The sequence below is a fragment of the Gracilinanus agilis genome, chromosome 2, assembly GCF_016433145.1.
Source record: "Gracilinanus agilis isolate LMUSP501 chromosome 2, AgileGrace, whole genome shotgun sequence".
NCBI classification, from domain to species: domain Eukaryota; kingdom Metazoa; phylum Chordata; class Mammalia; order Didelphimorphia; family Didelphidae; genus Gracilinanus; species Gracilinanus agilis.
Genome location: NC_058131.1, coordinates 32,661,682 through 32,688,379, shown reverse-complemented (window position 1 = coordinate 32,688,379; position 26,698 = coordinate 32,661,682). Strand labels below are relative to the sequence as shown.

The 26,698-nt window shown below is 38.3% G+C and overlaps 1 protein-coding gene across 1 annotated transcript in view; it reads left to right on the top strand.

Annotated features, from left to right (window-relative positions):
• The window catches only part of LOC123233141 (zinc finger protein 850-like), a 35,663-nt gene extending 10,475 nt beyond the window's left edge, over window positions 1-25,188 (top strand). Inside the window, exons 2-5 of the mRNA XM_044659309.1 lie at window positions 19,748-21,081; window positions 21,166-21,312; window positions 23,000-23,077; window positions 24,979-25,188. Coding sequence (XP_044515244.1) covers window positions 19,748-21,081; window positions 21,166-21,312; window positions 23,000-23,077; window positions 24,979-25,188 — 1,769 coding nt within the window. The remainder of the gene's footprint in view (window positions 1-19,747; window positions 21,082-21,165; window positions 21,313-22,999; window positions 23,078-24,978) is intronic.
• Window positions 25,189-26,698: the final 1,510 nt, after the last annotated feature.

The following is a 26,698-nucleotide window of genomic DNA, read 5'->3' as shown; positions in this document are numbered from 1 at the left end:
TGACAAACTGCAAGAAAGAAAGAACTGTCTGGGCCATAATTCTGAGGTGAAGATTCAAACTTTTAATTGTGGTAAATTAAAGTTGGAGATGTCACCACACCCAGGCTGTAGCAAAGATCCCATTTAGATGTCCAACTGTGTTTTATGGGTTTTTGATAAATGATTAGCATAAGCCATTAACAAGGCAGAGGATACATAGGAGGTTAAGAAATGTGTAGTGGCATTTGATAACAAAGGTGTGGAACATTTGCTAGAAAGTCCTAATTTCAATACAAGGTTAAGAGAAGAGAATTTAATGAATCCTACAGAACTCTCGTAATTCTTAGGTCCCAAAGTAACCTTTCTGGCCCCCAGGGATCTGGAGAGCTTATAGTTTTCTTAAATCAAGATCAAACAATACCTGACCAGGCTAAGGTTATTTTCCTATGATCCCATCAGACCAGCTGTACTCTCACCATTTCTAATGAATAAAAGAATAAATTAAAAAAACAGTCTTCTTTAGTTGCTATAATATTCTCATACACCAAACTACATCCCTTCAAATACTCTGGCCAATATGCTACTATGATAATGGTTTATTATAAATAATTAGTGGAATAACTGTCTAACTCTCAAAAATTATGATTGTAGTTACATATCTTAAAGGATTATATGTGATCATTTGGTTCATAGTTAGACTAATACAAAAGCAATAAAACAATTTTTCTTTCAATAAATATAAATTATAAGAAATGAAACAAAGAAGACGAGTTAATAAAGGTTTCTTGTAGATGGGATTTTTGTCCAAACCTGAAGGACAGAGACCAGTGGGAACAGTAGTGAAGGCTGGGGGAGGAGGCAGAGAAACCCAGTTAATGGAAGGTGAGGAGATGGAGAGTGATGTGTGAGAAACAGGCCCAGTGTCATTGGATTTAAGGAATATAGAAGAGAGGCAGGGGGAGGGGGAGCCCTCAGGCTGACCAGCCTTTTAGGTGACTCCTCAAATAGAAATATCAATCCCTGGGGTGGTTTAGATGCCTGGGAGAAATCTAGGCTGAAGGGGACTCATTCTGGTGGCAGTGGAATTCCAGATAATTGAGGGCAAAGCTTAGGGTGGAGAGACAGGCAGGGTCCTAAGGTCCTGGTCTGGGTTTCTAGATTGTATTGAGGGTCTGTGGAACTGTGTCCTATACTTGGAAACTCTCAGAATATTCCTCCTCTGGGTTTCCCAGGGGCATTCCAGGCTCAAAAGTAGAGAATCAGTTAGGAAGGGGTGAAATGGAATAGTATTATTCCATTATAATAGTATTTACCAAGTGTAGCCTGGGTTTTCCATGGAGCCGATTGTAAGAGTAGATGAGCCCTTCCAGGTAGTATGTTATGGTTATATCTGGCCATTGCCTTGTTAGTTATTCCTCAATGTGCCTCTTTTCTCTTAATCCCTAGATTTCCGTGGTTAAAGGACTAGGCTTAGATACTTTGTTTTTCATAAATAAAATATTTTTGAAAGTTAATCATAATTGTGATGGTTTTGTGGAATAAATTTCCCTGTTACCTGGTAAAAGTCAACACTCTAGATTTGTTGTCTCCTTGTCCCCAGGTTATGAATCTAGCAGGTAACCTTCCTTCTTTTGTTAAGCTCAAAGGATTAAAGGTAGGACTGAAAGCAATAATGAACCTTGACTCATTTTGAGAGTGTGCTAGGCAAGCCAGCAGGGTGGAGAAAATTTAGACTGATACCTTCCTTAAATGGACAAGGACCTCCTTCTGTGATAAAGTAATGAGAGAGGAGTGGATGAATCCTAATTCCCCCTTCTCAGTGGTTATTTATAAATCTGAGATCTCGGGGGATGTCCAAAGGAGGGACTGAGAGGTGAGCTCACCAGGGAAATATATATTTATAAAGTGAGAGAGATAAGGACAAGAGACCTGTGCTAGAGGAGAAAACTATCTTTTTCCTTTCTTTTAGATTGTAGAGAGATTGAACTAACCACATTGAATAACCAGTCAATTAACAAATTAATTTAAAATGAATCCATTCTGTCTCTCAAGAATTCCAATCATTATACTGTCATTGTGTTTCTTATAAATTAGCTCAATCCCCAACCCCAGTTATTTAAACATTATATTTTTAAAAGATAAACACCCCCTCCTTTCCTCATCATGGTTATTTTTCTTTCTGGGTTACCAAATGTAAAATGACTTCATATATTCCAGTAATAAATGACATTCCTTATAAAGCAAAGACAGAATATTTTGGCTATGGCATCATAACCAGTGGTTCCCCCAAAGTCCGATATAACATAAGACCTCTCTTCATATATCTAGAATCATCCTGTATAACTCTCTGGAATCTTCTTTATGCTTTCATCTCAATAATGTAAAAGGTAATTCTTTGTTCTCTTTCAGTTTACACTTGTGAAAAGGGAATCCTTTATTCTCTTTAGCTAATTTAATTTTTAATTTAATTTAATTCTTTAACTAATTAAGTTGTTGTTAACACTTTGGTTAAGAATAACTTTGAATCCAAACAAGCTTGAACTAGGTGGAAGAGCTCGAAAATCACTTAGTGAATTCGTACCCTACCTAGTGCTAGGTAAGAAGCCAGCAAGATAGTTGGAGAGTTCTACCCTTTTTTTTTTTCTCAAACCATCAGAAACTTGTGAATTCTTTTAGTTCACACTGAACCCTTTTAATGAGTATTCACCCCTCCAGAAGGTATGCACTGGTTCCCACAAACACTGCCTCCTGGGCAGTGCTAAACAGTTTGGCAGCTGTGATTGGCCCCTGTGAAAAGGAGAGGAAACAAGAAGCCATTATAAAAGGCCCTGAATTTCTGAGGCTAGGAGAGTGGACTCCAAGAAGAAGGTAGACTCAGAAGAAAGTTGACCTCAGGAGTCACTTTGAACTCAAGTTATTGTCTTGACCTACCTCTTGGAGGGAACTTGGGTGAGTAGATAGCTGGCTTTCCCTCTCTGCCCTTCTGGAGATAGCTTAATTCCTTTTGAAGGATAATAAGTCCTGGCTGAGCCAAACACTGGAACAATATTTAGTTAGATAGGTTAATGTCTTCTCTACCCTTTTGTATTTCTCTACTTTCACTCTTTCTACATCTTTTGCAAATAAAAAATTTATAATTTTCATGTATTTAGCCAAACCATTACTTTTAACACTTATAAATAAGAGTATTTCAGCCTTTTAGGAAAAGAAGTAGAGAATTCCTTTTTCTTTTTTTTTTTCTCATTAATCACTGGTAATATTTTCCCCCAGAATACATAGTACTTGCTACCTTCTCACAAATTCTTCAAAACATGTTCTTGCCAGATCAATTCTGACACATGTGATGAGGACGAATTTCAGATCACTATCTGTCTTTCTCCTTCACAGAATTACCTTCCTCATTCAGAGAATGAGTACTATCTCCCTGATTCCACAGGGAAAAGGATTTCACCCTTAGACACTTCTCCAGGTTTTAGTCTTTCCACATGATTCTCACTTCAGACACAAAATGCCTTTCTCAATATTCCACTGCGCTCTGAAATGACTGTTCTCCAGGGCTGGCTCTGACACTCCTGAGGGTTAGGAGTTTGGGGAAAATCTCTTATGTGCTTCAGTTTCCTCCATTTTGTTGATGAGGACTGGACTGGATGAATTTTGAAGGCTCAGCTCTAAGTCTTATGACTTTTGTTGGTTTAGGGGTCAATAACATTCAAGGATGTGGCTGTGGACTTCAACCAGGAGGAGTGGTGCCTGTTGGACCATTCTCAGAAAGAGCTGTATGTGGAGGTTATGCTGGAGAATGTGCAGAATCTCCTCTCTGTGGGTAAGGACCATTTCCTCTCTTAACTCTGAATGTGCCATTAAGGGAATGTCTTTATTCCATACCAAATGTACAGGATTTTGAGCCTTTGTCAATGATTTAAAAAGCAAAAGTACTGATCTCTACACAGAGTTGTCCTCCTCCCTGGTTTTCATTTATAAAATATCTTTGAATTATGTGATTGGAAGCTGGGATTTTCCTTTCTTCCTCCTGAAATTGTCTCTCTTCTGTTTTAGTTAGCTTCAGGCAAAAATTTAAACTGAAACTAATCTCAGAAGTTTTGTAATCCAGCCTCTAATTAGACCTGAATTTTGTATGCAAAATGCAAAAATGCAAATTTGTATGCAGCTTTTCCTTGAAGATGGGTATTTGAAAGGAATCCTGCACATGCCAAGGCAGCCCCTTCCCATTTTGGATGGGTCTAGTCTTTTGAAAGGATTTCTTGTTCATAAGTATTAAATGGGACCATTGATGGGTTTGTACCCCCAAAGAGATCATAGATAAACAGACTGGTATGAAAATATTTATAGCTGCGCTTTTTGTGGTGGAAAAAAACTGGAAAATGAAGGGATGCCCTCCAATTGGGGAATGGCTGAACAAATTGTGGTATATGCTGGTGATGGAATACTATTGTGCTCAAAGGAATAATAAACTGGAGGAATTCCATGTGAACTGGAAAGACCTCCGGGAATTGATGCAGAACGAAAGAAACAGAGTGAGAAGAATATTGTACACAGAGACTGATACACTGTGGTAGAATCAAATCTAATAGACTTCTGTACTAGCAGCAATGCAATGACCCAGGACAATTCTGAGGGATTTATGGAAAAGAACGCTACCCATATTCAGAGGAAGAACTGCAGGAGAGGAAACACAGAAGAAAAGCAACTGCTTGAACACGTGTTGAGATGGACATGATTGGGGATGTAGACTTGAAATGACCACACCAATGCAACTGTCAACAATTTGGAAATAGGTCTTGATCAATGACACGTTAAAATCAATGGAAATGCACACTGGCTATGGGGGGGAGGGGAGGTCAGGGGAGTGAAGGGGAAAGTAAGAGCATGAATCATGTAACCATGTTAACTTTTCTAAAAAATAAATATTAAAAAAATAATTTAAAAAAGTATTAAATAGGAAAGGTGGAGCCAATTTGGCTGCATATGACAAATGGTCAATGGTTATGAATAAACAGTTTTCAGATGAAGGAATTAAAACTCTTAATAATCATAAGAAAAAATGTTCCAAATCCCTCTTAATAAGAGAAGTAACCTAAAAGAAGTCTGTGGTATTATCTCATACCTTTTAGATAGGGCACTATGACAATCTAGAAAAGTAACAAAAGTTGGAGGGGATGTGGCAAAATTGGGAAACAATGCATTTCAGGAATTACTCCCAAAAGGCTATAAAACACTGAATGCCTTTTGATCCAATAATACCACTACTAGGTCTGTACCCCAAAGAGACTGGAAAAAAATGGAAAAGGCCCTAATTGTAAGAAAATATTTGTAACTGCTCTTTTGGTGGTAGCAAAGAATTGGAAATTGAATGGATGTCTATCAGTTGACAAATTGTTGAAGAAATTGTGCTAAATTATGGTGATAGAATACTATTGTTGTAAGAAAAGATAAACAGGATGATTTCAGAAGTGGAAGTAGAGAGATGAGGAGAAGGTAGAGTAAGAGATCTAACTTAGTGAATTAGATTTGTATTTAAGTCTGGGCTTTACTCCAGCAGGGCTCCAGAGGTCCAGCCAGAGAGCCTAAAAGTCATTTAACAAAGGGTTTAATCACGAGGACTTCTTCCAATCAAGCGCCCCTCTGGAGGCTAATGTAGACAGCCTTCTTCACTCACCACATGTAGTTCTAAGGGAAAGATTTAAGAACAGTCTCACCAAGGTCTCAGGGTCCCAGGCAGAGCTCCCCCAGGTCTAAGTCATGAACAAGAAGAGAGTGAAAAAGGCCGAGCCCCAAAAGTTCTCTTAATTTATCCAGGCTATTTCTTTTGTCACTTCCTGTGCCTTCCTTTTAGTTTAGGTGTCCAATCACAGACGCTTTGCTTAGGACTGCCCAGGGTGCAATCAATCAATTCTGATTTGTCACCCACTTTTGCACACGTGAGTCAAAGACCCTCCCCACTTGTGAATCAAATGGTGGTGTTTACATCTTTGGTGAGTAAATCTAAACAAGGGCAGGGTAGATTTAATCTCATTATCACAACATCTATCTTTGGTTTTATGTTTTAAGGTTGTAGTTTTATACAATTATTCAATTACAAAAATAAGTAATATGGAAATAAAAAAGATTTATAAAACTTAGCTCACATCCCCTAATTCTGCCCAGTCCAGCAAATTTATCCTTATTCCTCCTTCATTCTTCCCTCAAATTCCAGGCCAGTGGATAGAAATGGAAAGGAAGGGCATTTAAAATACCTGCTCTATGTTCTCACCTGGGTTAAGGAGTTTATACCTACAGTAATTTCATAACATCCACATAAAAGGTCATTTTGGTACACAAGCTGTTGTGGATTCCATCAGGAGACAATGGGTTGCTCCTGGAATAAGTACTGTTGCAAATAAGATCTGTAATAGCTGTCTGGTCTGCCAATCAAAGAGCATTCAGAAAGAAAGGTTTGGGTGGTAGGCCTTTAGCATATTGTCCATTTGAGAGTTTACAGATTGATTATATCTGTATGCCTAAAGCTGGAAGATACAAGTATTGTCTTGTGATAGTTGATAGACCAACAAAAGGCCTGAAGCTTTTCCATCAAATACAAATATAGCTAGTTTTGTGGTGAAAGTGTTACTTAAGGAAATTGTCCCTAGATTTGGTGTACCTTTAACCATAGATTCGGATAAGGGATCTCATTTCACTCAGGATATCCTTAGAAGAGTCTATGAGAATCTAGGAATAACACCTAAATATCATGTTCCTTATCATCCGCAAAGTTCAGGTCAGGTGGAGCGTATGAATAGGAAACTCAAGACTATGGTTGGGAAACTCTGCTGAAACTCATCTTAAATGGCCAGAGATTCTTCCTATAGCTTTGTTTTACCTATGTACGAGACCAATAGCAGATCTATATATATCATTGTATGAGATGTTCTTTGGATATGCTCCACTACAGGCAAAAACTTGTAAGGCTGTTTAATGCATCACTCTTAGGAGGTGGTTGCCAAATTGCTTCATATTTAAGTACTTTACAGCAGAGGCTAAGAGAATTACAAGATATGGGAGTATTAATTGAATCTGGTCCATTGGATTATTCTCTTCATAATTTTCAACCAGGTTATATGGTCTATGTGAAAAATTTTGCCAAAACATCAGCAACAGAACAAAATTGGGTAGGTCCTTATACAGTTGTATTAGTTTCACCATCTTCTGTGAAAGTTTTAGGTAGAGATCTGTGGTATCATTGTTCTCACATTAAATTAGCACATGGAATAGATAATGAAACTGTAGAGATTGTTGAAGAAGAAGAAGAAGGAGGAGGAGGAGGAGGAAGGGAGGAAGGGAGGAAGGAAGGAAGGAAGGAAGGAAAGAAAGAAAGAAAGAAAGAAAGAAAGAAAGAAAGAAAGAAAGAAAGAAAGAAAGAGAAAGAAAGANAGAAAGAAAGAAAGAAAGAAAGAAAGAAAGAAAGAAAGAAAGAAAGAGAAAGAAAGAAAGAAAGAAGAGATTGTGTAATTTGAGATCTTCAGTCAATTAGAGTCTGCAGTCAGAAAGTTCAGTAAGGAGAGGACCATTCCAGTGGAAGAGAACGTTTGGATGGAAGAGGACATGGTTGAAGAGGATTCAGGATTTATGGACTTTGTATTAAGACTGATGAACTTATGAATTGAACTGATAAAAACTTCATTTTCAAGGATTTTCTTAAAAAAAGGATTAATCATGGACAATTAGGATTAAATGGTTTGGAAGTATTTTGGGTAATGTATATAGTATCACTACATACTCATATGCATCCAACATTGCACATAAAACTATCAAAAACTTCGATGGAGAAGAAAAGAGGAGGAAAACCGAAGGAAAGAGAAGAGGATTTCCTAGAGGAATAGAACATCATGAGGAGAAAGGAGACTGGAGTTTTGGTAGGTATCATTCATCCATCAAGTAACATGTTGCAACACAATATAGCAAAGAAACAACATAACAAGTCAGATACATATGATACAAACATGTTAGGATGCATTGTGTTCCTTATGGAATGGAACAATGTATAATACTAACAAAATTAGAATTAGCTATAGGATAAGTAAGTACTAACAAAGGATAGTTAGTTACTAACAAAGATTAGTTTTTTAGGTAGATGTAGCTAGACTAATATACTAATACTTTAGGGGTAGTTTAGAAGAGTTTAGTGAAATAGATATGGTATTAGATTAGGTTAGAGGATAAGATACGGTACTAATGTACATTACAGTGCAGATGCAACAAACATAACAAAATTGCATTACATGAAGAACATATAACATATTACAGATCAAATATCACAAAAAATGTAAATAATTGTGTACATAGTATGTGTATATTGTAAATTGTATTATAGTGTAAGTATTGTATATATGTAAAGGGTGTACACATGTATATTCTATATGTATATTATGTGTATATACATGTACATATGCATATCATACATGTATATATTATGTATATATTGTATGTATCATATGTATGTATGTGTATACATGTAGATTCTGTGAATACTTTGATGTAATTGAGTTGCAGACATTCAAATGTAATTTGCATAAGGGAGTTTGCTGTTTTGTTGTAATTTTGATGTAAAGACTTATACAATGTTGTGTTAAAATGTATTTGTTCAAAATGGTTTGCATTTATTAGTTGGTAGGATATTTCTGTATTACAATAGGAGTTAGGTTTGATGTTCGTTTTGACTTTTGTGTTGATATTTCATATTTGCTGTTGATTTTGTTGGAAATTTTGCATTGTTACTTATTGTTTTATGCTTTTTTAAAAGTTTTTTATCATTATTAATATTTATATTTTAGAAAAGTTAACATGGTTACATGATTTATGCTCTTACTTTCCTCTTCACCCCCTGACCTTCCCCCCTCCCCTGGCCGATATGCATTTCCACTGGTTTTAACATGTGTCATTAATTAAGACCTATTTCCAAATTGTTGATAGTTGCATTGGGTCGTAGTTTTGATCCCCAATCATGTCCTCATCAACACATGTATTCAAGCAGTTTATTTTCTTCTGTGTTTCCTCTCCTGCAGTTCTTCCTCTGAATGTGGGTAGCGTTCTTTACCATAAGTCCCTCAGAATTGTCCTGGGTCATTGCATTGCTGCTAGTACAGAAGTCCATTACATTCAATTTTACCACAGTATATCAGTCTCTGTGTACAAAGTTCTTCTGGCTCTGCTCCTTTCACTCTGCATCAATTCCCGGAGGTCTTTCCAGTTCACATGGAATTCCTCCAGTTTATTATTCCTCTGAGCACAATAGTATTCCATCACTAGCATATACCACAATTTGTTCAGCCATTCCCCAATTGAAGGTCATGCTCTCATTTTCCAATTTTTTTTCCACCACAAAAAGCGCAGCTATAAATATTTTCATGCAAGTCTGTTTATCTATGATCTCTTTGGGGTACAATCCCAACAATGGTATGGCTGGATCAAAGGGCAGGCAGTCTTTTATAGCCCTTTGAGCATAGTTCCAAATTGCCATCCAGAATGGTTGGATCAGTTCACAACTCCACCAGCAATGCATTAATGTTCCAATTTGGCCACATCCCCTCCAATATTCATTACTCTCCCCTTCTTTCATTTTAGCCATTCTGCTAGGTGTGTGGTGATACCTCAGAGTTGTTTTGATTTGCATTTCTCTAATTATTAGAGATTTAGAACACTTTCTCATGTGCTTATTGATCGTTTCAATTTCTTTATCAGAAAATTGCCTGTTCATTTCTCTTGCCCATTTATTGATTGGGGAATGGCTTGACTTTTTATATAATTGATTTAGCTCCTTATATATTTGAGTAATTATACTTCTGTCAGAGTTTTTTGTTCTAAAGATTTTTTTCCCAGTTTGTTGTTTCCCTTCTGATTTTAGTTGCATTATTTTGTTTGTACAAAAGCTTTTTAGTTTTATATAATCAAAATAATTTATTTTACATTTTGTAATTTTCTCTAACTCTTGCTTGGTTTTAAAATCTTTCCTTTCCAAGAGATCTGACAAGTATACTATTCTGTGTTCACTTAACTTATTTATAGTTTCCCTCTTTATATTCCAGTCATTCACCCATTCTGAATTTATCTTGGTGTAGGGTGTGAGATGTTGATCTAAACCTAATCTCTCCCATATTGTTTTCCAAATTTCCCAACAGTTTTTGTCAAATAGTGGATTTTTGTCCCCAAAATTGGGCTCTTTGGGTTTATCATATACTGTCTTGCTGACGTCACTTACTCCAAGTCTTTTCCACTGATCCTCCCTTCTGTCTCTTAGCCAGTACCATACCGTTTTTTTTTTGTTTGTTTTTATTTTAAACCCTTAACTTCTGTGTATTGGCTCTTAGGTGGAAGAGTGGTAAGGGTGGGCAATGGGGTTCAAGTGACTTGCCCAGGGTCACACAGCTGGGAAGTGTCTGAGGCCGGATTTGAACCTAGGACCTCCCGTCTCTAGGCCTGACTCTCAATCCACTGAGCTACCCAGTTGCCCCAGTACCATACTGTTTTGATGGCTGCTGCTTTATAGTATAATTTAATATCTGGTACTGCTAGGCCCCCTTCCTTCACATTTTTTTTTCATTATTTCCCTTGATATTCTTGATCTTTTGTTATTCCAAATGAACTTTGTTATAGTTTTTCCTAATTCAGTGAAAAAGTTTTTTGGTAGTTTGATAGATATGGCACTAAATAGGTAAATTAATTTGGGTAGAATGGTCATTTTTATTATATTAGCTCATCCTACCCATGAGCAATCAATGTTTTTCCAATTGTTTAGATCTAGTTTTAATTGTTTGGAAAGTGTTTTGTAGTTGTTTTCGTATAATTCCTGTGTTTGTTTTGGTAAATAGATTCCTAAGTATTTTATATTATCTAGGGTGATTTTAAATGGTGTTTCTCTCTCTACCTCTTGCTACTGTGATGTGTTGGAAATGTATAGAAATGCTGATGATTTATGTGCATTTACTTTGTATCCTGCAACTTTGCTAAAGTTGTTGATTATTTCTACAAGCTTCTTAGTTGATTCTCTAGGATTTTTTAAGTAGACCATCATATCATCTGCAAAGAGTCATAGCTTAGTCTCCTCATTGCCTATTTTAATACCCTCACTTTCTTTTTCTTCTCTAATTGCTACGGCTAGTGTTTCTAATGCAATATTGAATAATAGAGGAGATAATGGGCATCCTTGTTTCACTCCTGATCTTATTGGAAAAGCTTCTAATTTATCCCCATTGCATATGATGCTTTTTGATGGTTTTAGATATACACTGTTTATTATTTTTAGGAAAGGTCCTTCTATTCCTATACTTTCCAGTGTTTTCAACAGGAATGGATGCTGTATTTTGTCAAAGGCTTTTTCAGCATCTATTGAGATAATCATGTGATTTTTGTTTATTAAATTGTTGATATGGTCAATAATGTGGATGGTTTTTCTAATGTTGAAACATCCTTGCATTCCTGGTATAAATCCCACCTGATCATGGTGGATGATCCTCTTGATCACTTGCTGGAGTCTCTTTGCTAGTATTCTATTTAAGATTTTTGCATCTATGTTCATTAGGGAGATTGGTCTGTAGTTTTCTTTCTCTGTTTTTGATCTATCTGGCTTTGGAATCAGTACCATATTTGTGTCATAAAAGGAATTTGGTAGGACTCCTTCTTTGCTTATTATCAAATAATTTGTGTAGTATTGGATTAGTTGTTCTTTGAATGTCTGATAGAATTCACTTGTGAATCCATCAGGCCCTGGCGATTTTTTCTTAGGGAGTTCTTTGATGGCTTGTTCAATTTCTTTTTCTGATATGGGATTATTTAGGTATTCTATTTCTTCTGCTGTTAATCTAGGCAGTTTATATTTTTGTAAATATTAATCCATATCTCTTAGATTGCTATATTTATTGCCATATAATTGGGCAAAATAGTTTTTAATGATTGCCTTAATTTCCCCTTCTTTAGAGGTGAGGTCTCCCTTTTCATCTTTGATACTGTCAATTTGGTTTTCTTCTTTCCTTTTTTTTATTAGTTTGACCAGTACTTTGTCTATTTTATCTATTTTTTCAAAATATCAGCTTCTAGTTCTTATTTATTAATTCAATAGTTCTTTTACTTTTGATTTTATTAATTTCTCCCTTGATTTTTAGTATTTCTAATTTAGTTTTCATCTGGGGATTTTTAATTTGCTCGCCATCTAATTTTTTAAGTTGCATGCCCAATTCATTAATCTCTGCCCTCCCTAATTTGTTAATATATGCACTGAAGGATATAAATTTCCCCCTGAGTACTGCCTTAGCTGCATCCCACAGAGTTTGGTAGGATGTCTCATCATTGTCATTCTCTTCAATGAAATTGTTGATTGTTTCTATGATTTCTTCTTTGACTAGCTGGTTTTGGAGAATCATATTATTTAATTTCCAATTGGTTTTTGATTTGCCTGTCCAGGTGCCCTTACTAATTATTATTTTCATTGCATTATGATCTGAGAAAGTTACATTTATTTTTCTGCTCTTTTGAGCTTTTTGAGCTCTACTAGTTTCTACTTTACAAATTTGGAAGCTGTGCCATTTGGTGCATACATATTGAGCAATGTCATTTCCTCATTGTATATATTGCCTTTTATCAGGATATAATTACCTTCCCTGTCTTTTTCAATCATATCTATTTTTACTTTGGCTTTGTCAGAAATCATGATCGCCACTCCTGCCTTTTTTCTCATTTGAAGCCCAAAAGATTTTGCTGAAGCCCTTTATTTTAAACTTGTGTATGTCCACCCGCCTCATATGTGTTTCTTGTAGACAACATATCAACATATGTTAGGATTTTGGTTTCTAATCCACTCTGCTATTTGCTTCCATTTTATGGGTGAGTTCATCCCATTCACATTCAGAGTTATAATTATCAGTTGTGTATTTGCTGACATTTTTGTATCCTCCCCTAGTTCTATCCCTTCTTCTTACACTATTTCCTTTTAAACCAGTGGTTTGCTTTAAGCCACTAACCCTTGTTCCCTCCCTTGATTTACTTCCCTTTTTATCCCCTTCCTTATTATTCCCCGCTTTTTATTTTTAAGGCCTAATGAATTCCCTCCCTTTTTTGACCTCCCCACTCCCCTGCTCCCCTTGGTTTATCCCTTCAGACTTTCTCAGTAGGGTTAGATAGAGTTTTATATCCCAATGGATATAGCTATTCTTCCCTCTCAGGGTTAATTACACTGAGCATAAGGTTTAAATATTACCTCTTAATGCTCTCTTCCTCTCCTTCTTATAATAGTATTCATCCCTTCCCCTTCCCATGCCCTCTTTGTGTGTAATAGAATATCCTATTTTTCTTATTCCTTCAAGATTCTCTTGGTGTCCTCCACTATTCATCGCCCTCTTTCCCTCCCACCCATATCATCTTAGACCATTTAGTATTCCAACCTCTCCCTATGAATAATTCTTCTAATTATTATAATAGTGAATGCTATAATGGTGAAGAGAGTTCACTACAGAGAATTATACATAACATTTCTCCACATAGGAGTTCCAATAATTAGATCTTATTGAAGCTCTTAAAGAGGCAAGTTTAAAAAATATGAGTTTTCTTACTTTCCCTTCTGTTTCTTATTTACCTTTTATGTTTCTCTTGATTTTTGTGGTTGGATATTGAACTTTCCATTTAGTCCTGGTCTTTTCTGTGCAAATGCTTGGAAATTCTCTATCTTGTTGAATGTCCAAACTTTCCCCTGGAAGAATATAGTCAGTTTTGATGGGTACATAATCCTTGGTTGTAAACCCAGTTCTCTTGCCTTTCTGAATATCATATTCCAAGCCTTGCAGTCTTTTAGTGTGGAGGCTGCCAGATCCTGTGTGATCCCGATTGGTGCTCCTTGATATCTGAATTGTCTCTTTCTGGCTTCTTGTAATTTTTTTCTTTTACTTGGAAGCTTTGAATTTGGCTATTATATTCCTAGGGTTGTCTTTTCAGGGTTTAGTGTAGAAGGTGATCTATGGATCCTTTCAATATCTATATTGCCCTCTTGTTGTAGAACTTCAGGGCAATTTTGCTGAATAATTTCTTTTAGTATGGAGTCCAAATTTCTATTAATTTCTGCTTTTTCAGGAAGACCAATGATTTTCAGATTGTCTCTTCTAGACCTGTTTTCTTGATCTGTCAGTTTCTCATTGAGATATTTCATATTTCCTTCTATTTTATCAGTTTTTTGACTGTTTTATTTGTTCTTGCTGTCTTGATAGATCATTGGCTTCTACTTGCCCAATTCTTCTCTTTAGAGACTGGTTTTCTACTATAAGCTTTAGATTTTCCTTTTCAGTTTGGTCTGACCTGTTTTCTAGCTGTTTGATTTTGGTCTCCAATTTGCTTATTAATTCTTTTGATTTGGGGGCATCTTTTTCTAATTGCCCAATTCTAGCCTTTAGAGACTGGTTTTCGGCTATAATCTTTTGGTTTTCCTTTTCAATCTGGTCATTTCTGGTCGTTGATTTACTTGCCTCACTTTCCAATTGTGAAATTCTGCTTTTAAACTGTTATTTTCTTGCCAGATCTCTTCTATCTTTCTCATGATCTCAGATTTGAACTCCTCAAGACCTTCTGACCCGTTTTCATTGTTTTGGGAAGATTTGGATTGTTTGTTCTCCTCTGCTGTTCCCTCTGTTGTCTGGATTTTTTCTGTGTAAAAGTTGTCAAGTGTTAAAGGTTTTTTCTTCATCTTTCTCTTCTGGTTTTCCTGATGATTCTGGCTTGCTATTGTAAGCTGAGTTCCCTCTCAGCTTTATGCTCGTGCCCAGGATCTGTCTGTGCTCTTTAGACTCCTAAGATCTCAAGTCTAGTTGTTCTGGGACAAGCCTCCTGGTGATCTCCTTGCTTGTTCTTCTGCCTGAAGCTCCTTTAAAAGTCTCAGGGAGCTGCTTCCACAGTCAAGCACCTCTCTGCCCTGAGTCCCCACTCAAGGTCCGCTCCTGCACTCAGAATCAGCCCCTTCGTCCATGCCTTAGTCTGCGCCTTAGCCCGTGCCTGTGTCAGCCCCTTCGCCTGTGCCTGGGCTCAGGGTCTGTGTTCAGAGTCCATGAGTTCTTTAGCCTCTTGGGGGGTCTTAAGTCTTGCTGCTCTCAGGAACAAGCCCTGGTGAGCTGCCAGTGACTTAATGGGTGCCCCAAACTTACTCTGACTCTTGTGAGTTGGCTTTGGCGGTGTAGGTGGTGTGGGGTGGGGGAGGGGGTTGCTCCGCTCATGTTTTCGTGGGAGCTGTTTCACCCCTTTATAGCATGGAAATGCCCCGATTCCACGTACCTTCGATGCTGTGCCCTGTTTTGGGGTCCCTTCTTTCCTCTGGATTTGTTTTTATGTCTTCTTGAGGAGTCCTATATGCGTGGGTTAGGAGAGGTCAGGTAGATGCTTTTTACTCTGCCGCCATCTTAAACTGGAACATGTTTTATGCTTTGAACTCTGTAACTGTTCAATGTATTTATCCATTTACCTTTCCTTGTTGAAATCCCTAGTGTAGGGTAGAGTAGGATAGTGTTAGATAGAATAGTTAGTGTAGGTTGTTTGTTATTTTGGGTTAGAATTTTAGTTTAGATTGTAGTGCACAAATACCAAAATTTTGGTAGTTTTGGCATTGTGCAAAGGGGGAAACTGTTGTGAGGAAGATTAGATTAGCTAGTGATTGCGAATTAAGTTGTACATAGCAGGAAGGAGCTGGAACTGGGAATTCCAAGTTGGAATGAAGGAGCAGGAAGAAGTGACTTGTGCTCTGGGAAGGACTCCATTGGGGTTAACACAAACTGTGGTTAGCTCTGGGAGCACTTAGAGTAAAAGGACATCCTGTATCCTGATTTTCCCTTGGGATCTTGTGTGGTGGTGACATCTAGCTGGGAGAGATCTACAGTCCTGTGCCAAGGAAAAGGAGGAGTTTGGGATCTATCTGGTGGACAGAGTCTTGAGTAAACCTTCTCAACTTGGTTCCTGAGTCAACCTTGGCTCTTGGCACCCAGAGATCATCAGTGGATTGCAGTAAGAATCCCAAAGCCACAAATCCCTAGCTGTGCTGCTCAAGCCTGGCAGGTTCTAGGTCTGAGACAGACAACCAAGACTCCATTTATAGCTCCTTGGACCCTGTTAGTTTAGATCACTAAGTTAGTGTAGTAATAAGTCCTTCCCTTTCCCTGTGGGTTTTGTCATTAAGGTTTAAGGTTTTAGAGTAGACATTCCTATCCCTCCTTTTAATTGTTCATTATTAAACCAGTTATATCCTGTTACCTTGCCTGTGGGACTCAAAGCCTCTGGCTCAGGAAGGCAGTTGGTCAACGGTCCCTTTTGACAGTTAGGAGCTGCTTGGCTGTTCAAGTCTTCAATGTCCAGGGTCTAGTCTCTCATAAATCCCAGTGTGTGTGTTCCCACAAACCACTTAGTTTATTTATAATATCCCTGGTGACCCCATTACCTTACTTATATTTTCCACACTGAGTGTTTGGTACTCTTATTGCCCTCAATTCATAGTTGAGGAAAGTTAGGCAAACAGAGGTTAAATAACTTGCCAGATGGGGACAGCTGGGTAGCTCAGTGGATTGAGAGTCAGGCCTAGAGATGGGAGGTCCTGAGTTCAAATCCGGCCCCAGACACTTCCCAGCTGTGTGACCCTGGGCAAGTCATTTGACCCCCATTGCCCACCCTTACCACTCTTCCACCTAGGAGCCAATACACAGAAGTTAAAGGTTTAAAAAAAATAACTTGCCAGGGACACCAACTTACCATCTCTGAGGCTGGATTGAATTTGTTTTTCTGACTCCACGTTCTGGCCTCTTACCCTTTCACTACCAGCTGCCTTTCATTTCTAGATAGTGGAGGTTGTGGAATGTACCTATCTTTCTATTAAAAGAGGTAAATAAAGATGGACTTTTCAAATTGTAAATGTCTCAAAAGGAAATCCTGCAGAAATCATCCTGTAGGCCTTGCTTACATACCCCCTTTCCATTAAAAGGACTAAATTTTTTATTTTTCTCTCCTGATCCCTTTCCTTCTTCCCTATGCCTAGGACTTCCCATTCCTAGAGAAGATTTTCTCTCCTGTTTTCATCAAGGGGAAGCACCATGGCTGCTAGAGCAAAAAGGCCCAAGGAGCTCCTGTCCAGGTGAATTGAAAGCAGGTGTATGAAGGTTTTTATCCCAAAAGACTGTTACCTATTATAGTGAAGGGAGTGCTAGACTTTGTGACTGGCAGACCATGTTGAATCCTGCTATTCATTTCCTGAGAGATGGATGATGGACTCAGTGTAGAGTCGTGTTGGTGAACCTCTGGCACATGTGCCAAAGGGGGGCTGCTCCTTCCCCTCTTCCCTCACCTGCAGACATTTCTTACTTCACCTGCCCTTCTGCCCAGCAGCCCAATGGGAGTTCTTTCTCCCTGTCATGTTTGTGGTAAGGATTTGGCTCACATTCAGCATGAGAGTTACAGTTTGTGCCATCACTGTTATAGGGTATGTGACATAATAGATGATAGATTTAAAAATAGGATGACTACTATATCTGCACTAAATTCCATACTATCTTTGCATCTGTAGAGAAAAGAAAACATATTCCACAATGAAAATTACTGCATGAGAGTTAAAAAGAGTGAAGTTGTTTTTCAGCTGAACATATAAAATTTATCAAGAATGACCACGTGAGAGAGCAGCTGGGTTGCTCAGTGGATTGAGAGAAAGGCCTAGAGATTGGAGGTCCTAGGTTCCAATCTGATCTCGGACACTTTCTAGTTGTGTGACCCTGGGAAAGTCACTTAACTCTCGTTGCCTAGCCCTTGCCAGTCTTCTGCCTTAGAACCTGTAAGGGCAAGAATGTAAGGGTTGGACTAAATTATTTAAAAGTATGGTCACCAGGAATTAATTAATTCCAAATTATTTTTTATAGTAATTTATTTACAAAAGGAAAAAGAGTTAAAGTAAGAAAATCAGAGAGAGGATAGGGTAAGATATCTATCCTAAGTATTTTGCTCCGGCCCTTGGCTCAACCCAGGCAGTACTAATTAATCCTTCTCCAGAGGGGCCTCAGCCTTGAGCTGAGAGCCCAGTAATAAATAAAGCAAAGGCTTCAGCCACAAAGCCTCTCTCAAGAGGGGAAGCCTCTCCTGAGTCTAGGCCCTCCAGAAAATCCAGGAAAAGAGTCAGTCTTTTCACGTGGTCGTTCAGAGGAAGAGATTTAAGAACAGTCTCACCAAGTCCAGGGTCTCAGGTCTGTGAAGCAGATTCTTCACCAGCCTCCAACTCGAACTCGGAACTCTGAAGAATGAAGAAAAACCTCACAGGAAGTTGTAAATCATTTTAAAGATGCTACTTTGCATTACTTCCTGTGCCTTCCTCTACTTTTTCCTGGATCAATTATAGTCTATAATTTTGCTAAGAACTGACCAGGGTGCAGTCAGTGGTTTCTGATTCATCATCTACTTTTGCACATGTGGATCACAGACCTCCCCCCCCCCACTTAAGGATAAGTGGAATGTATACACTTCTGGTGATTAAATCTAAAAATGAGCAGGGAAGAGTTAATCTTATCTTCACAAACCAATAAATAGTATTGATTCTAAGATGGACAGTAAGGGTTTAAACAAACAACAAAAAATGAATGACCATGTGCATTCAAAATGTGCATCCAAAATGATAAGAACAGAATATTTGGAAAATCAGTCAAGACTGAAAAAATTATGAGAATAATCAACTGGTGACTTTTAAAAGAAAGTTAGAAAGAGCAATGGAGAAAGATTATCTACTAATGTGGACAAAGTATTCTCAGGCAAAAGGTTTTCATTGGGGGTTGACTCTAGTTGTAGGAAGGTTGGTCAGGTCACTCTCTATTCTGGTCATAACCTGAGTTGTAAAGTGCAGTATGAATTTTTAACCCATCTGTGTCACAGGCCTATTGTGAGGTTTCATCATTATTGTATGTGAAGGTATTTCTAAAATCATCTATATTGCAGATATGACTAAATAATGTATCAAAAGTCTGATTTTGCTTGTATAAGTTTGAAAAGTCCTTTTTGGCTGGGGAAATAGAATAAAAATCAGTTTACTTTCTGCCATCAGAGCGAAGAACTTATACATGTGTTGTGTGTGATTATGTGCATCTGTGTGTGTCTGTCCTCCTTCTATATTTATATCATTATTTGTTTTATTCAGAGACAGAGACCAATTTTGAAGTGAAGAAGATATCTACAAAGCTGAGCCTTCAAAGATACATAAATGAGGGTTCCTGTGACTTCATTTTGAGAGAAATGTGTGATTCTAATAGCAAGGTAAATAAAAATCCAAAGAGTGACTATGAATTTGACGAAACTGCAAAGAAAATCAGACGGTATTCAGTCCTTTATCAGCTTATGAAATTGACCTCAGAAAATAACTGTTTTCAGGATAATGAATACAGACAATACTTTCCTAAAGAAGTTGGACTTGTTCATTCACATGAGAAAACTCTTGAAATGTCCATGTATCAAAGTAACCTAGAAGGAATGGCATTTGGCTCTAGTTTAGACCTCATTACACATCCAAAAAATAAACATGTTGAGATGCTTTCTGTGAATAATAAAGATGGGAGACCATTCCATCCGAACTCTGAGCTTGAGTCACTTAAAATAATTAACTGTGTAGAGAAACCTTATGAATTTAAACAATATGGAAAGACTTTCACATCTAGGGACAGTTTTGATATACATCAGAGAATCCACACTGGAGAGATACCTTATGAATGTAAACAGTATGGAAAGGTGTTTTCAGTGAGGCACAGTCTTACTCAACAAAAGAGAATTCACTCTGGAGAGAAACCATATCAATGTGAACAATGTGGAAAGACTTTCAGACAAAGGATGACTTTTTACTTACATCAGAGAATCCACTCTGGAGAGAAACCTTATGAATGTAAGCAGTATGGAAAGACTTTTACACATAGGGGTGATCTTTCCAGACATCAGAAAATCCACACTGGAGAGAAACCTTATGAATGTAAACAGTGCGGAAAGAGTTTCATACAGAGGAACCATCTTGCCACGCATCAGAGAATCCACACTGGAGAGAAACCTTTTGAATGTAAACAATGTGGAAAAACTTTCACACGGAGGGGAAGGCTTTTCATACATCAGAGAATCCACACTGGAGAGAAACCTTATGAATGTAAACAATGTGGAAAGAGTTTCAAACAGAGGGACCATCTTGCCACGCATCAGAGAATCCACACTGGAGAGAAACCTTATGAATGTAAAGAGTGTGGAAAGGCATTCACAGAAAGGAGCAATCTTTTTATACATCAGAGAATCCACACTGGAGAGAAACCTTTTGAATGCAAACAGTGTGGAAAAACGTTCACACGGAGGGGCAGGCTTTTTATACATCAGAGAATCCACACTGGAGAGAAACCTTATGAATGTAAACAATGTGGAAAGGCATTTGTAGTGAGGCATAGTCTTACTGAACATCAGAGAATCCACACTGGAGAGAAACCTTATGAATGTAAACAATGTGGAAAGGTATTTGCAGCGAGGTACAGTCTTACTGAACATCAGAGAATCCACACTGGAGAGAAACCTTATGAATGTATGCAATGTGGAAAGAGTTTCACACAGAGGAGTGGTCTTGCTAAACATCGGACAATCCACTCTAGAGAGAAACCTCCTGAATGTAAACAGTGTGGAAAGACTTTCTCACAAAGGGGCAGGCTTTTTATACATCAGAGAATACACACTGGAGAGAAACCTTATGAATGTATACAATGTGGAAAGAGTTTCACACAGAGGGGTGGTCTTACTAACCATCAGAGAATCCACTCTGGAGAGAAACCTTATGAATGTATACAATGTGGAAAGGCATTCACAGAAAAGAGCAGTCTTTTTATACATCAGAGAATGCACACTGGAGAGAAACTTTCTGAATGTAAACAGTGTGGAAAAACTTTCACACGGAGGGGCAGGCTTTTTATACATCAGAGAATCCACACTGGGGAGAAACCTTATGAATGTAAACAATGTGGAAAGGCTTTCACACAGAAGATCAGTCTTACTAGACATCAGAGAATCCACACTGGAGAGAAACCTTATGAATGTAAACAATGTGGAAAGGTATTTGCAGTGAGGCACAGTCTTACTGAACATCAGAGAATCCACACTAGAGAGAAACCTTATGAATGTATACAATGTGGAAAGAGTTTCATACAGAGGAGTGGTCTTGCTAAACATCAGAGAATCCACTCTGGAGAGAAACCTTTTGAATGTAAACAGTGTGGAAAGACTTTCTCACAAGGGGGCAGGCTTTTTATACATCAGAGAATCCACACTGGAGAGAAATCTTATGAATGTAAACAATGTGGAAAGGCTTTCACATATAGGGGAAATCTTGCTAAACATCAGAAAATCCACTCTGAAGAGAAACCTTATGATTGTAAGCAATGTGGAAAGACTTTCACACAGAGACACAGTCTTGCTATACATCAGAGAATCTACACTGGAGAGAAACCTTATGAATGTAAATAATGTGGAAAGAGTTTCACACAGAGGGATCACCTTGTTAGACATTAGACAGTCCACACTGGAGAGAAACCTTAAAAGTATAAAAAAATGTGGTGAATAAATAATGTCAGTTGCGAGGTTGGTACTGAGAGGTATTTTGATTTGTATACCTCAGTTATTCTCTTGACTAGGCCAGAACACTGAATTAGTTTGGAGAGCAAGGTTTCTAAAAAATATATTTATAGGGGGCAGCTGGGTAGCTCAGTGGATTGAGAGCCAGGCCTAGAAACAGGAGGTCCAAGGTTCAAATCTGGCCTCAGACACTTCCCAGCTGTGTGACCCTGGGCAAGTCACTTGACCCCCATTGCCTATCCTTACCACTCTTCCACCTATAAGTCAATACACAGAAGTTATGGGTTTAAAATAAATATATATATATATATATATATATATATATTTATATAAAAGTAGATATAAAAGGATATCAAACAAGGGAGTCCCTACCAAACTAAAGGTTTCTAAGCTTTTCCCACGCCCTCTAATTGGACCTCACAATCCAGCCTTCTGTTCTTCCAAGCTTTACTCTCTCCTTAATGTCTATCAAAAAAAACCCAAAGAAAATGCTAATCTGCGAATGCAGTGATGGGCAAACTATTTCCTGAGGGCCAGATCCAGGTTGTAGTTTGCCCTAGGAATTCCTTAAGACAATGATGGGCAAACTATGGCCTGGATCTCGCCCGCAGGGAATAGTTTGCCCATCCCTGGACTAATCTATCACTATGTATAGTGATAGACTAGTATATATATAAGGTATATGTATATACCTTACCTCCAAGCAGATTGGCCCTGGTAGGCCTAAAATTTGTCTGGGCCTATCAATTTTTTGGCAATGAGCAAAACATCAAATTGCCAGCAAAGCAAAGGTTTGTGTCTTTACTCACTGTCTATCTTCTTGGTGGGTTTGAAGACAGGAACCAAAAGGAAACTTTTGGGATGGTTCAAATCTCTCTAACATTAAAAATGGCCAGGGAAAGGAGTCTGAATTTGACCTCGAGACCAGCTTAAGGTTCTGCTGCAAAAAAGATCTTCCTAGTGATCAGGGTTTACTTCTGTTTATTTGAAATATCAATAGCAAAGATAAAGCAGGTTTGAAGTCTGTTCACCTTAAGGAAACACAGCCAGAGCATCCAGAAAACAGTCCAGTCTCAGCTAGCATCACAGCAAAACTGTTTTCCAACCCACCAGTGTTCCTAACTGCCACCCATCAAAACATTGCCCACATGCCTTATGTTCCAAACCTTGCTTGCAATCTTCCATTCTGCTTAAGGACTTGGACTTGGGAGTTTGCAAGATACTCTTGCAAAACGATTTATTAATCTTCATTACCCTCTAAAATCTACTACTACAGTAGAAAGGCATTTACATTGAGGGATAATCTTGCTATACATCAGAGCATCCATACTAGAGAGAAACTTTATGAATCATTAAGAGAGTTTTCCTAATTTTTCCCTTTTTCTCTTTAAGAGGCAAGGGAGCAAAAATATTTCTGAGTAAGAGCTCCCCTGTAGCTTGTCAGTTGATGACAGAAGGTGTGGCTGATCGTTGGCAGGTGAGTAGCAGACAGCTGAAATGGGCTTTTGTCTTTGGGTTCCCTGGAGAGCATAGGTGTCTGTGTCTCTGAGACAAACTGGCTATTGGAAAAAATAACTGACCGTGGGTAAAGAGAAACAGATTTAAGGAGGTGGAAGGTGATTAATGTTTATTGATGAATGCTTATTGATTAACTTAGGTAGTTAGATAGTGAGTATATTCTTAGATAGGCAGAGTAGGTAGATAGGCCAGGCTTGGCCTGTTAGAAGACACTGCCCTCGAAGGCAGATAGATTTAGGGATTTTTAGAAATTTTTAGTTAGGATTAGGATCTTAAATATAGGTATAAGAGTTCTCTCACTTCCCTCCTTTCTATTTCTTATCTGAACTTTTCTCAAAATAAACTAAGTGTGTTGTGTTTTACCAAACTACTCTCCTGACTTTTGTTTAAACTCCTACTCCAAAATTTAACCCTTCACAGAATGTAAACAATGTGTAAAGGCATTTGCTATTGAGGGGTAATCTTCCTATACATCAGAGCTTCTACACTGGAGAGCAATCTTTTGAATGTAAACAGTGTAGAAAGGCTTTCACCCTGAGAGATTCTCTTGCCAGACATTGGGCAGTCCACTCTGGAGAAAAACCTCATGAATGTAAACAGTGGAAAGGCTTTCAAAGTGAGGTTCAGTCTGTAGGAAAAGTTTGGCATAGAGAGGAAAGTTTTAGAATGTTGCAAGGAAGCTTGAAGAGCAGGAGGGACAGTTGGAAGGAGAAGAGAGGATTGTGGGAGATAGAACTAAAGGAAAGGACTTTTTCTGGAGACTCGGTACTGGATGGAGGACTTTACCTCACCTCAGGCTTCAATAGTTGGATACCCGGGGTCTTCCCAATCTTTCCCAATCTTTCCTGGTGCCTCGAAGACCTGAAAGAGTTCCTGTATTCTCCTAAATAACCACTAAGGGGCTGACTGGACATCTACCGCAGCTGGAGGGGTTTTTGACCCTGAAAACTCTCCAGTCAGCCTGAAGACATTATAACCTTTCTGTGCCTACTAAAGAGAGAGACTTGCTACTTATCATTAGATTAGGTTACCTGATAGGCTTCAGCAGTGATGAGCCAACTTTTTAAAAGAGGGGACCAAAGGAAAGGAAATGCTCATCTGTCAGTCTGTTTCTAAGGCAAATCTTTGAAAGTTTCATTGTATTGTATCCTATTCATTGTATTTGTCAGATTAGGAATAATGTCACACAGCTGGATAGAATATTTCAGGGGGCCACGTCTGGCCTGTGGGCTGTAGTTTGCCTATCACTGTGCTAGAGGAAGGAAGAACATTTGAAGCCAAAGCCATTGGCTTGGCATAGGCCAAAGAGACCTCAAACTACCTGTGTACTACAATAGGATTTCCTGATCCCTCTAACCTATCTCTTCCTTGGTCCTGTGTTAATAAACCATCCTCTTGTTACCCGCCAGTGTCTGATTAGATTTCCTTGAGAATACTTAAGTTGGGCTGAGGGTGAAGGGGGAATCTGGGGAGACAACTCTTTTAAGCTTCGGTTAGGTCAAATCTGAAGCTGTCCGATATTGTTGTCTGCCTGACAGGGACTGTATCCAGAAAGGGACTTTCTAGGGGCCAGGCAGTTTGCTAAGCCCTGGCAAAAAGTCAGTGCCACACCCATAGAAGTCCTTTGTGTACTGGTGTCTGTCCATTTCTGTTCTCAATATCATCACAGGGATAATCCCCTTGAAGCTCTCAGTGTCAGGGAGGAAGGAGGCCCAGCCAAGCTTAACACACACACCAGTCTATCAAGACTAACATACCAATGGGTCTCTTTATCATTTTAACAAGTCGTACCATACATCAGAGAATCCTTACAGAAGAGAAACGTGAATATAAACAATGTTGGCAGACTTTCATACGGAGGAGCAGTCTTACCATCAGAAAATCCACCCTGGAGAGGATCCTTATAAATGTAAACAGTGTGGAAAGACTTTTGCAGTGAGGGCCCATCTTGCTAGACACCGGACAGTCCACACTGGAGAGAAACCTTATGAATGTAAACAATACAAAAAGACTTTTAAAGTGAAGGACTCTCTTGCCAGACACCAGACAATCCACTATCTGGAAACCTAATAAATGTACACAAAATGGAAAGGCTTTCTCATAAAGGAATCATCTTGGTAAACCTCAGAGCATCCACAATGGAGGGAAACTTTATGAATATCCTCAATTTGGATAGGTTTTCACATACAACTCCATCTTCTTTCATGGCAGAAGATCTTCCCTAGAGTGAAACTTCATGAGTGAGGCTGATCTTATTGTTGCTACTCTTCGATTATTTAACATAAGAGGATCCCCACTAGAGAAAAACTTTAGGAATATTATCAGTTTGGTAAGGCCTTGATAGAACAATCATGTCTTATTCCAAAGTGGGGTTTTCTGGTGGATAGTAATTTTATTATTGTGCTAAATTAAGAAAGACATTGAATTGAAGAGTCCAGAGATTACTCAATATGGGAAAATGTCTTCTGAACAGACCAGTTCCAGATGGATTCCCTGTAGGAAGACTTTCAGCCAGAAATTATCTCTTATTTCATGAGAGGATTCATAGTGCAGAAAAACCTAATGAATGTGCTCCATTTCTTTGTTTTCCTGAAGAGGAGAGTGATCACTATTATTTAGAGAAATGCAAATAATAAGTCTGAGGGACCACCCCACATCTATTAGATTGACTATTGTACATAAAAAGAAAGTGACAAAAGTTGAAGGAGATGTAGGAAAATTGAGATGCTGCTGAACTCTTGGAGAAGTTGTGAACTGATTCAACCATTCTGGAGAGAGCAATTTTGAACTATGTCCTTTAGGCATTAAAAAAAGGAAAGGAAGTATATTTTAAAAAACAAACATAAAAGCACATAAAGCTGCTCTTTTTGAGGTGACCAAAGAATTAGTAAGAGAAAACTGTAAAAGGGATTTCTTTTACACTTGTGAAAGGGGATCCTTTATTCTCTTTGCCTAGTTGGAGCTAACCCTTTAGTTAACAATAACTTAAGTACCCTTACTTAGTACTTCACTAGATTGTGAAGACAGGATTAACTCTTCCTTTTCCCACCTTTTGATTAAATCAAAAAAAGCTTAAACTAGGCAGAGAAGCTCTCAAACCACTTGGAGAATTCACACCCTCAGAAACTCAATTAGCCAGGAATCTGTGAACCCTTTTGATGAGTATTCACCTCTCCAGAAGTTGAGAACTTGTCCCTATACCCTCTGGGCAGTTCTAGCCAATTTGGAAACTGTGATTGGCCCCTGTGAAAAGGGGAAGAGACAAGAACCCACTATAAAAAAGGCTCTGAATTTCTGGGGCTAAGGAAGGAAGAGGACTCCAAAAAGGAGTTGGACATCAAGAAGGAAGTTAGTTCAAGGAAGAAGTTTAGCTCAAGGAAGAAAGTTGGCCCCAGAAGTCACCTTCAGCTTGAAACATCATCTTGACCTACCTCTTGTAGGGAACTTGGGTGAGTGAATAGCTGACTTTCCTTTACTGACTTCTGGAGAGAATTTAATTCTAGTTGAAGGTTAACAGGTCCTGGCTGAATAAAGCATGGGAACAATATTTAGTTAGATGGGCTAAATATCTTCTCCACCT